Source organism: Macaca thibetana, chromosome 6 (assembly GCF_024542745.1).
Source record: "Macaca thibetana thibetana isolate TM-01 chromosome 6, ASM2454274v1, whole genome shotgun sequence".
Lineage (NCBI taxonomy): Eukaryota > Metazoa > Chordata > Mammalia > Primates > Cercopithecidae > Macaca > Macaca thibetana.
In genome coordinates, this window is record NC_065583.1 from 94,143,822 (window position 1) to 94,157,051 (window position 13,230).

The 13,230-nt window shown below is 34.9% G+C and overlaps 1 protein-coding gene across 3 annotated transcripts in view; it reads right to left on the reverse strand.

Annotated features, from left to right (window-relative positions):
• The window catches only part of RASA1 (RAS p21 protein activator 1), a 121,524-nt gene that overhangs the window by 22,072 nt on the left and 86,222 nt on the right, over nt 1-13,230 (reverse strand). For all 3 annotated transcript variants that reach the window (XM_050795162.1, XM_050795159.1, XM_050795160.1), the window contains exons 10-11: nt 5,224-5,344; nt 4,405-4,561 (exon numbers count right to left, since the gene is read on the reverse strand). In XM_050795162.1, the coding sequence (XP_050651119.1) occupies nt 4,405-4,561; nt 5,224-5,344 (278 nt within the window). The remainder of the gene's footprint in view (nt 1-4,404; nt 4,562-5,223; nt 5,345-13,230) is intronic.

Consider the following 13,230-nt stretch of genomic DNA (forward strand, 5'->3'; position numbering starts at 1 on the left):
TTCAATTAATTGTAAAAGACATTAGAAATAAAGTTACAAACAAATTGAAGCTGAATTGCTACAACTACACACAGCTAATCTGAAAAACTTTATATGCACTGGAAAAAGACTAGAAATGTTCTTAGACCAAAAATGTTCTAAGTAATTATCTCTAAGGAGATTGCAGGTGATTCTATATTTTCAAATTTTTCTAAACTGATCATTTTTCTTCACCTGTTGAAATGGAAACATCATCTCCTTATACATATGCTGTTCTAGAGTTTAAGTGAACAGCTGTGTACAACAAATGTTCTTGTCTTCCTTTAGTATTATTATAAATCATTTGATACCACTTTTGAAAATGTGCTATCTTTCCAACTAGACTTGAAAATATTGATAAAATCTTTACTAAGGGCCTGCATGTTTTTGGAACTCAATAAATGTTACTTCTATTTCCTGCTTTAAACAAAGATTTTGTATCATGCTAATGTTAGGAGGCCATAGCAAAAATACACAGAGGACAGGCTTAACACTTATTAAAGATAAAGACTATCTTTTCATGCTTTGAGAATGTCCTAAAAATAATCATGGAAAATAGGAATTGGAAACTCCCAATTCTAAATATTGCCTGTATCAGACTAACCATCCTAGTTGGATAAAATTTAAAATATTAATACAAAACAAAAAAAACAACTGTTTGAAAGCAGTGGAGAACAACCAAAGCAGCTAAGATTTGAGGAGCCAAGATCATACTATAATGAACCCGACATTCTCCACAGCTTTTCCATTCAAGGCAGTTGCCAATTCCTAAGCTGTGTAGCTGAGATGCTAAGCAGAAAATAGTAGCTAAAAGGCTAAAAAACTAACTACAAATCCAGTAGTTTGACAGTGCTGGGAGGGGGAAAAAAATGAATTTCAGGCTTTCCACTGAGACCCCTGAAGGGCTATGCCTTCATGATAAGGGCAAATCAGAAATGGAACAGCCTTTACAAGATGTACTATCCCTACACTATCCGTAAGAACAATTCTTTCTGGACATAGTAACATTATTATCCATAGTTTCCATAGTTTTTCATGTACAATGTTTACCATTCAATCAAAGTAAGTAGACACTACAGGCATCAGGATTAAATGGCTAAAAGTTGCTGGGATTATAGGCGTGAGCCGCTGTGCCCAACCTTAAAAGAAAAATCTGTTTTCTAAATGAGAGACTTGAGTTTAGTTCTCATTAACATAACTTTTTCATACTAGGTTTCAGACTTCATATCATTAAATATAATTCATGACAAAGACTTTTTTTAATGTCTTCATATTCTTTTAAGTCACCTTCAACAAGAAACTGCACAAGAAACAAGTTACAACTTCATAGCAAGTGATAAAAGTATATTTATTGCTTTTCCCCATACCAGACAAACTCCTTTCTTGTTACTAACCAGAATAGGAATCATTCAGAATCTTCAACTTGTACTTCAAGGATCTGATCCTTCTTTTTACTCTAGCAGTTCTTTCTCTTTTACTGTCAAGTGTAATGTGGACCTTTCTTTTGATTGTGCCAACAGATTTCCAATCTAACTGCATCTGTTCATATAAACTAATGCTAAAGCTTTTCTTCAGTCTTACAGATATTGCTATATTCCTCTTAATACTTCCTTAAGATTCATATAATTCCAGTTTTAAGTATCACTAGTGAATCATTTTTAACTTCATTTTTCCCAGGTTGAATTTCTGCCTTAAATCCATAAACTGTCAAAACACGTATCTTTTTGTATTGTACATATAATTTGACGAAGTTTACTCATTCTTCAGTAAACCTGCAAAATGAGAATCATTCCCCAAAGGTTTTTCTCCTGTAATCATAAACTTTTATCAAAACTTTTCTTTTGGACAGCTAACATACTTCAGCATCCAACAGTAGGTATTTTGATTCCACTTCTCACATAAAACTGAAAACGCATGCAACTGAAGCAGCTTAGATTTTATTACAGCCTCCATTTCATTCTATTATTTAATATGGAATTCAGGTCTACAGACAAACATATATATAATCTTGACATAAAATCTTTAAATGTTCCTATCATGAAGGCTCATCATCAGTCATTAACTAGCATTTCCATAGGACCTTCGTTGTTTCAAAGTATTAAAGAAATACATTTAACAAATGTATTTTTTTCGGGGCCTAGTAAGTGAGTTACATTTTTTTAAAATTATTTTTCATCTTACGAGTCTAATGACTTGCCAGTGTTAGTCACTAAATTGCCCTTATTGGGGGAAAATTAATATCAGTACATTAAGGCTAATTATAAAGTAGTAAAAATGAAAAATATATCAAATTTATTATGTTCTTTTCAAGAACCTCCTATTTTACAATGATAATTACAACAATTTTAACTTCCCTGTTAATTGAAAGAAATGTAAGAAACAAAATGAGACATTTCTGCTTGAACATAAAAAGTAGCTTCATGATGATTAACAAGCTGTGAATAAAGTAATATTCAGAGTACCTGGATGATTGAACAAGAAAGTAGGAAGTACTGAAGTATAGCCACTATAAAAAGCTCTCTGTCTCCAAGTGTTATGTACCAATTCTTTTGCCCCAATAAAATGATGAATTGGAACAGTTTATACAGGGATCATATGATTTCAAGTGTTATAATTTTTGAAATGTAAAACATCTGTTAAATACTTGTACTACAATAGGATTTTACAACCACTAGTATCTCAAGGGACACCTACACTGATTAATGGAACACTGGTTAGGAAGCTGTGCTTAACCAAATAAATTCATACCCATCCTCCAAGAATCAAGAACCACCTATTTCATATTACTGATCTCAATGAAGTTGTTCCCAAAATATCATCCGACTTTTACTGTTTTGTTTTCACGATAATAAACTACATTTAGTAGTGAATAGTGTCGTCTCTCCAATATCCATTTCACCCATACATATGGTAAGCAGAGCAGCTTCACTATTTGGGTGAGATCACTTCTAGCAACAGATCTGGGCACAAAAGGGCCTCCTCATTCTATCGGGATAATCCCATTCCTTTTGCTACCTCAGGTAACCTAGAACTAAAAATTGGTTGAGAGGTGGCTCAACAGAATATTTTCAAGATTTTTAATAATTATGGGAGTGAATGCTTACGGCCCTTTCTCTGGTGCTGTTTGCCACCTTGCTACTATGTAGGGAACTGGTTTGAGGAAGGATTCAACCCACAAGAAGGGTGCAGAGTAGAACTAAAGAGAAAAGCCAGAGACCTGAATCAACCACATTTGAAGGCTAAGATTCTCAGGTTGTGAAAAAGGGGCAGAAAAATCTCAAGAAATTCTGTCTCGCACAATCATTGTGTTTTTTGGAACAACTCTTTATGAGGTATCAGAGAGTATTCAAGGAAAAAAAAAAGGGTATCTTTGTAAAATGAATTTATGAAGTAATTCATACTATTTTAGAGATTCACAATATAAACACTAGCTAAGAATACAAAAAGCCTTGCTATATATAAGTAAAACTATTTGTTCAATCAGCATTCCTCAAACCTATCTGATCATTTTAAAAAACTGTCAAAATCACAAATAACACTAATGTGATCTCCTAAACACACTCTGAAAAGAGAAATGACAAGGCTATATATTTTACAGGTATTTCTCTTAAGAGAAATATTTCAACAGGATAAAACGTAGATTTGCCTCACAGAAATGCCATCCTGCAGCAGAAAAACAAGCTGTTGAAACATTTGTTTTAACTGCCTTTTCTCTAACTAATTGTGACAATAGGTAATAAAAGTGGTAAGTACATCTAAAAAGACTGGGATGGATTACTGATAATACTAATGGTGAAAGGTAAAAGGCCGTTGTTCTTGAGCAAAAATACAGATGTAATCAAGAGCTGGATTTGTCCTCTGATGTTTAGGATTCAGCTTATACATTTATATTCATTTTTTAAAAACCAAGCAATCAATGTAAGAAAATTTTTTTTTTTAAATTTCAAATACATTTTTCCTATCAAGACAATTTTAAGATTATTTTTTAACGTTAACTTTTCTCAAGAACTTGCTTACAGAGTTAATGGCAGAATTGAGTGCACCTAGTACTCTTGGGTACACTGAGTTAAAGCATGTGGAAAAAACAGAGGAAAGATGACAAAGACTCAAAGTCAGTCACTCAAAAGATTGCTGGTGGGGGAGGGGAGAAAACATGCCTTATACTACAGGAAATGTCATGCCAAAGATTTCTATGCAATACAATGGAGTAGACTTTATGCATATGTTAGTCTAAAATTAAGCAAGGAAGGCAAAAATTACCTAGAAAGTACATCTACTACTGTTAGAAGGTAATTTTAGGGCTCTCAAAATTGGTTTGCTTTGTTTATACCCACTATTTTATTACTAAGACAATCCCGAAAGAAAAATAGGAAACCAGTCTCTTACCTGCCAAAGAGACTATCGTGAACGACATAGACAGAACATACACTGAGATCTATTAATCCTTTTGGTTTGGTAGCTCGTTTTTCGCTTTCAAAATAAATAAGCTGGGCATCACTACCCTCTAAGATAAAATATAAATTTTTCCAACGTTTTCCTTTGCCTGTTAAAAAAAAATAATTATTATTTTCTCTTAGCCAAATAATTGCGAAATTCTACATATTATTAAAATTAGTATTTCTAAAAATATGAATCAATTTTTATTCCAAAGCTTATGTAATATGCCAATTCTTACATAATGAGAAAATGCCTGTAACAAATCTATACAAAAATGCCTTTTGTTACATTACGTGTTTTAATCACAGAGTAAATGTTGAGAATACTTTATATCTTCAGAGATTTCATCATGAGGAAATCGTCAAAATTCTTGTTTTGGAGTAATTCTTTAACAGTCTTCAGGAAAAAATTCTTCCACTAAAGCACACCCCCACCCACAATTCCCCAACATGTCTTTATGTCAAATTGAGGTAAATCTGTAAAATATCAATACTATGAATGTGCTATGTGCCATAAGGATTTCCTCAAAAAAAAAAAAGAGAAAAAGAAAAAGAAACCATGGGCTGAAGAAACATTCTGGTTGAAAATATAGACTTTTAAATACACCTACACTCTAAATTTTGAAGAATGCTTATATATGGGCTCTAAACAAGTGTCAGTTACTAATAACTCATGTCAAAACTTATTAAATATATATCACAATAAGTTCGGAGCTCCATATTTACAACATCTCTATCAAATGGGTTAATGATGAAAGTCTGAACTTACTCTTTTTCAGAAGATAACCTTTCTTAACAATATTTTTATAGAAGGCATCCTTTGTTTTACGACGGATAGTATTATAAATTTCCTTGCCATCCACTGCGTCATTGAGTACTTGTTCTTGATCCTGAATTTTAAAAAACATTAAAATTATTTCATACATTCTTGATGGAAATGAAGTAAAAAATCTATAAAATTACCAGTTAAAAGCCAAAGTGCTTAAAATACCAAAATCTAGATATACATAACACATAAATGATTTTTTGCTTTCCAAAGAAATTCTCAGAAATGTTTCCTTATAATTTCGAAGAACACAGACAACGTTCACAGAAAGATTTCCTTGCCAGTCCCAAGAACAACTAATAAGTTGTCTGTTTCCATGGATACCTAATAAACTATTTTCAAATATAGTCAGTTATACTTTACAGCAAATAATGTTTTAAAAACATAAACTTGTCACAGCATAACTGGTAAATTAGGACCCAATAAAAAAAATAAATTCATGTTTGCTTATGCACAGTTGTGTCTGTGAGAAATGCTAGGTGAATACAGACAACAGTACCCAGGTGAACTAAGACATGAGAATGAACAAAACATACACACTTCGAATACCTAACAGTTCCCTCAATCCACTAAGTGTGTCACATGCCACACCCATGCATCTGCAGCTGGTGTTATAACCCTGATTTCAGATAATCCTCCTCTGCCAATCTGCAACATTCCCACGCTTCAACCCTACCAATGGCCATTTCCACATGTAAACTTCAGGTCTTTCTTCAAGGTAAAATGCCATATGTATTGTAGTATGTACATATTTATTAAAAAGAAAATATATAAAATTAAGCAACATGTTTATATTAGGTTCTTTCTTGATGTATCATTGATGAAATTTCTAAGTGTTACACCCTTAACCTCACTTTGCCCAAAAGCCCTGTGGTTTTGATTGCCTGATTTTGATAATGCTATGATTTTTAGGAATGTATATGTTACATTTTAGCAGAACTTACATTAATTGCTAAATCCCCTGAGAAAAAGAATTATATCAGGATGCCTTTATCATGATCTTTCCAGAATGAATGAATCTTCAATTTTACTATTAAGGTCAGTTGGACTGTTTTAGTTTTCTGGTTTCCTTTTTGAGTAGCTCTTAACTATTTTGCAAGGATTAATATTTTATGACTTTTAGTCCATCTTACAAACTTCATGGGTCCATTCAATCCTCTTATAAATCTAAGTTATGCTGTGGGATTTTCACAATCCTCTCTCTCCTGTATCTTGAAATATTATGCTGTTTCATCATCCTAGGAACTATTTCATCATTACTCAGAATTATTCCCAAGTTTATGCTAAAAAATTACTAAAATAATAAGAAAATAGAAGAATGAATTGCCTACAGCAGGGTTGACAAACTATGGCATGCAAGCTAAATCCAGTCCACCACCTGTTTTTTATACATAAAGTTTTATTGGAACACAGCCATGCTCATTCCCTAACATGCTATCTGTGGTTGCTTCCAGATAAAAAGACAGACTTTAGTGGACACACTAAATGAACTGCAAAACCCTTTACAGAAAATTTTTGCCAACCCCTGGCCTAGATAATATAACTGAAATAAATCATCTGTATTGCATCACTCTGGGTGTTTTCGTGTCTCTGTGTGTGTGTGTGTGTGTGTGTGTGTGTGTGTGTGTGTGTGTGTGTGTGTTTTAACTGTGTTGCAAAGTATTGCAGCGTCTTTTGTAAAAATATAAAAGGCCATCTTTGCTGTATTTTTAGCTTTGATTGATCGTACTTAAAATATTCAGAACTCTTTATTTTCTGCTCATAAATGATAAAGAGAAAAAAACTGATCCAGGAAGATATCTGGCAATTAGAAAAATCAGAAAATGAATGCAAAGAAATAGCACTCTAGACTCTACCATGATGGCAGAATTGATTTTGATAAATCTCAGACTGTTTTTCAGGTGATGATATACTTGAATTTTCTCAAACTCAAGAATCACTGAGTGAACCATATTACTTCTAAGGGGAAAAAAAGGAAATATGATGTTCTCATCTGGTTAGTTATTAAATAGGAAGAATGTCGTCATGCAATATTTTGTGATAAGAACCTGGATTATCCTGTTCGGCTAAAAAGAAATGAGACTATTTAAATTTTTGTATGTACATCAAAATTTACTTAATATGACTTGTGAATGGGCAAATATTAAAGGCCCTTTGTATAAAAAATTACTGAAAGTAAACATAGATATTTTAAAATTCACTGGATTGATCACTCTTATAAACAACGTTAATTGCTGTTTTAAAATCTAAACAAAAATATTTTACAATTATGGAGCAAAGGACACTGTACTCTCCAACAAAATTATGAGCCATCAAAGTTTTCAAAAGTACTGCATTTTGCTTGCGCCTTTAATCCCAGGACTTTGGGAGGCTGAGGCAGGATCATCTGAGGTCAGGAGTTGAGGACCAGCCTGGCCCACATGGTGAAACTCTGTCTCTACTAAAAATACAAAATTAGCTGGGCGTGGTGGCACGTGCCTGTAATATCAGCTACATGGGAGGCTGAGGCAAGAGAATCGCTTGAACCCAGGAGGCGGAGGTTGCAGTGAGCTGAGATCGTGCCATTGCACTCTAAGCCTGAACAAAAAAGAGCGAAATTCCATCTCAAAAAAAAAAAGAAAAAACTACTGCATTTTGATAATACAAAAACAAGAAAGAATCATAAGCTAGATTGCAATAGTGATGTACTTAAAATCTAGAATTGATATGATAGATATAATGCAAGAAGAACCAAAGTAATTACAAGTAGAACTTATTAGACATGTATCTGATTTCAAATCTGGAATCAGAATTTACAAGATGGCTGTGTTTCAGGTCTGTGCACAAAGGGTGAAGAACTGTTAGTTGCATTGAAAATACTGTCCATTTCAGGTACATAAGCCTTCCTAGACATGAAAACATGGAACAAAAATTTGGGTACGCTACATTTAAATTCTTATTACATTTTCCAATGCAGTTGTTTTTGGATCATACCCTGATTCTTGGTGATGCGAATTATTTGTAAAATGACTTAGGAATATAAAAAAATTAAAAGGGTACACTGGACCATGATGTTACAAATAGTGATGACTTTTTTTTACTTTCCTGTTAATACAGATTTGTATTTACCAAATCTTTAGTTCAATGGTGATGGCACTTAGTATTAGCTGCAGAATGGAACATTCTTGGAGTCTGTCATTTAAGACATGTAACCACACTAATATTTGGATTTAAATACTTGATTCCAAGATGCTCTATATAGGTCTTTTAAAAATCATATGAAAGTGGGGACTAGTCCACAAATCCTAAAGGATTCCAATGCACTAGATGATGCTATAGGCAAGAACACAACTTCACTTTTCAAGTCCTAGTAAATGATAGGAGAAAGCCTTCTCTGTGTGTTCCTTTTCTCAGCCCGAGAGATAGTTCTTAGATTTTTTACATTTCTCCCAAGGGAAGTTCAATAATCGGATTGGTGACAGTCTAACAGCCACTGAACCAAGCATTTCCCTAGAAGTTACATATGTAAGCTCCTGAAGGCAGACTTAACTTGCAGATCCTAGCTTTGTTTCTTAATGTAGGAAAACACCATTTAATATATTAATTCAATAACTGTTTGTTGAGTCCCAGGCATTGCTGTAGTTCTTGAAATACATCAGTGAACAAATCAAAGACCCCTATCCTCATGGAACTTATATTCTAACCAGGGAAAGATTAAAAATAAACATAAATAAATAAATTGTACTGTATGTTAGAAGATAAGCGCTCTGCAGGGTTGAGCAAGTTACAGTGTTAATTAAGGTATCTAGGTAAGTGTCATTTGCTAATTTGCTAAGTTTTGAGCAAAAACTTGAAAAATTTAAGAGTTAGGCTAGTGGATATCCAAGGGAAAATAATTTTGGACACAGTGAACAGCTACAGCAAAGATCCTAAGGAAGGAAAGAGTCGAGTTCAGAAAATTAATGGACTGCCACTGTTGGGTCTTGTATGCCATTCTAAGGACTTTGGCTTTTATTCTGAAAGAAACAGAGAACATTTTCAAGTATTAAAACAGAGGAGTAACATGATCTGACATTTTAAATGGATCCCAGTGATAGCTGCATAGCATGCAGCATAAGGGGACAAAGCTAGAAGCTAGCAGATTGAGGCAGATTCTGGTAGTGGTCATATTCTAGACATACTTTGAAGGCAGAGTCAGTATGATCTTCCTGACAGGTTAGATATAGAGTACAGAAAGAAAAAAGAGAAAAACTGAGGATGATTTAAGTTATTTACTTAACCTCTCAGCTCTCAGTTGCCTTATCTTTGAAATAGGTGTCGTCATTATAGTGTCACCTTGGTAAAGGTGTTGAGAAAATTAAATGAATGAATATGTATAAAAAACAGTGCTTAAAATATAGTGCTCAAAAACGTAAGGCATTTTTATTATGGGGTGTATTGTCTCAAAAGGCCCCTTTTCTACTAATGCTTGTCTCGACAAGTGTTAATAGTTCCAGGAAGTAAGCAAACCTAGCTAGGACTCTGCTCTTTCTTAGCCTTTGCCAGCATCTTAGCCTGAGTCTGGGACACAGGGTCACCTCACTGGAAGATGAGGTGATTTGCTAGCTAATCAATTTGGCAATTAGTAAAAACATTTTACTTGCTTTTGTACTAATAGTTAAAATCCTGCTTGAAGAATGAGTTTTATTATTCCCCAAACTTCTACTAAAACCTACTTTTCACCTCATGCTCCAAAATAATAGACCACAAATAGCACTTAATAGTTTCTGTGTAGCAATCAAATTGCTTTATAATCAATATTAATTATTTCTGAAGTATTCAAAGCATTATAGGCACTTTTGCAAAACCAACTGGAGATTTGTTCAGTTATAAAACAGTAACACAAGAGTGAGGCACATTATATATCTGAAGTAATTCTTAAAGCAGTCTTATAACATACTGCAAATTTACTAGATGCCACGTACTATCTCTCTCTTTTTTTTTTTTTTTTTTTTTTGAGACGGAGTCTCATTCTGTCACCCAGGCTAGAGTGCAGTGGCGCAATCTTGGCTCACTACAACCTCCACCTCCTGGGTTCAAGCGATTCTCCTGCCTCAGCCTCCAGAATAGCTGGGACTACAGGTGCGTGCCACCATACCCGGCTAATTTTTTGTATTTTTAGTAGAGACGGAGTTTTCACCGTGTTAGCCAGGGTGGTCTTGATCAAAACTTAAATTAGAAAATTCTAAGTACAAATTTAGTATGGGGAAATGTATGATTTAATTTGGGGTCAAATAAAATCACTAATTCAAAGAGCCAAGGGGAATTAGAATTGAGGATACAGCAATGGAACTATATAGCAGGATCTGTCATCTGGAGGCAAAAGCATCTCTAATCCTGAAAAAAGACCCTAGCCGTGGTTTAAAAAGCACTCACCACATGTTATTTAAAAAATAGACATATATAAAACATATATATTTGTGTGTGTGTGTCTGTGTGTAATATGTTCTGGCTACCTTCTCTTCCAATTACTCTGCAGTAATCAAAAATTACTCAAAAAGTGAAACAAGATGGATGTTAAAATAGCAGTATTTAGACAGGCAGAGAGGAAGACTGACATGGCGATAGGAAGGAGCACATTAAGGTGTAAGACATATTAGTAACAATACAGGCAAGAGTAAAGTAGGTACTTCTTGCTGAAAAGCAGAGAATCATTCATTCAATCAATATTTATTGAATATCTAATGTCAGGTACTGTTCTAAGCACTGGGGAAAAAACAATGCAAACAAAAATCTCTGTTCTCATAGACCTTAAATTCTACTAGGAAAGCATGCAGGAACGAAGGAAAATATAGGCATACCTTGGAGGTATTTCAGATTTAGCTCCAGACCACCACAATAAAGCCAGCCATATGAATTTTTTGCTTTCGCAGTGCATGTAGAAGTTATGTTTACAACTATACTGTAGTCTGTTAACTGTGCAACATCATGTCTAACAATGTACACGTGTTAATTTAAAAATATTTTATTACTAAAAACTGTTGCAGCAGCCAAGGTGGCTCAAAACTGTAATCCCAGCATTTTGGGAGACCAAGGCAGAAGCCTTGGTCTTGAGGCCAGGAATTCAAGACTAGCCTGGGCAACATAGCAAGACTCTATCTCTACAAAAAAATATTAGCTAGGCACGGTGGTGTACACCTGTAGTCCTAGCTACTGGGGAGCCTGAGGCAGGAGGATTGCTTGAGCCCAGGAGTTCAAGGTTGCAGTGAGCTACAGTTGAACCACTGTATTCCAGGCTCAGCCACAGGGCAAGACCCTGACTCCAGAGGGGGGGGGGAGCGGAAAACTAACAATCATCTAGGCCTTCAGTGAGTCATAATCTTTATGCTGGTGAAGGGTCTTGCCTTGATACTGATGTCTGCTGAGTGATTAGGGCAGTGGTTGCCAAAGGTTGGGGTGGTTGTAGCAATTTCTTAAAAATGAAGTCTGCTGCATCAATTGACTCTTCTTTCACAAAAGAAATTCCCTAAAATGCTCTTTGATACCATTTTACCCACAGTTGAACTTCTTTCAAAACTGGAGGCATTCCTCTCAAACCCTCTTGCTGCTTTATCAAGTTAAGTTTATAGAATATTCTAAATCCTTTGTTTTCATTTCAATAGTGATCACAGGATCTTCACAGGAGTAGATTCTATCTCAAGAGACCACTTTCTTTTCTTATTCATAACAAGCAACTCCTCTTTCGCTCCAGTTTCATCACAAAAGTGGAGTAGTTCAGTCACATCTTCAAGCTCCACTTCCAAATCTAGTTATCTTGCTATTTCTACCACATCTGCAGCTACCTCCTCCTCAAAGTCATCTTGTAGTCCTGAGCCCCTCAAAGTTATCCATAAGAGTTGGAATCAGCTTCTTCCAAACTTCTGTTAATGTTATTTTGGCCTCTGCCCATGAATCACAAATGTTCTTAATGGCATCTAGAATGATGAATCCTTTCCAAAGGGTTTTCAATGTACCTTGCCCAGATCCGTAAGAAGAGTCACTATTTTTGGCAACTATAACATTATGAAATTATTTCTTAACTAAGGATTTGAAAGTCAAAATTTACTCCTTGATCCGTGGGCTGCAAATACAAGCTGTGTTAGCTGGCATGAAAACAACAATCTCCTTGTACATCTGTATCTGAGCTCTTGATTGTAGAGTTGCATTGTCAGTGATCAGTATTATTCTGAAAAGAATCGTTTGTTCTGAGCAGTAGGTTTCAAAAGTGGCCTTAAAATGTTCAGTAAACCATGCTGTAAACAGATGGGCTATCGTGCAGACTTTGTAGTTCCATTGACAGAGCACAGGCACAGTAGATTTGGCATAATTCTGATGCACCTAGGATTTTCAGAATTGTCAATGATAACTGGTTTCAACCTAAAGTCACCAGCTGCATTAGCCCCTGAAAAGAGTCAGCCTGACCTCTGAAGATTTGAAGCCAAGCATTAACTCTTGCCATGAAAGACCTAGCTAACATTTTCAGATAGAAGGATGTTTTCTTTACACTGGAAATCTGTTGTTTAGCCACCTTCAACAGTTATCTTCTGGATAACTTGCTAGTTATCTTCTGGAAAACTAGCTAGATGTTCTGGGTAACTTGCTACAGTTTCTTTGCTTCACCTTACACTTTTATGTTATGGAGATAGCATCTTTCCTTAAATCTTATGAATCAACCTCTGCTAGCTTTCAACTCTTGTGCAGCTTCCTCACCTCTGTCAGTCTTCACAGAATAGAAAAGAATTAGGACTTTGCTTTGGATAGGCTTTGGCTTAAGGGAATGTTATCCCTGGTTTAATCTTCACTCCAGACCACTCATATTTTCTCCGTATCAGCAATAAGTGTGTTTCACTTTATTATCATTCATGTGTTCAGTGCAGTAGCACTTTTAATTTCCTTCAACAACTCTTCCTTTGCATTCACAACTTGGCTGTTTGGTGCAAGAGACCTAGCTTT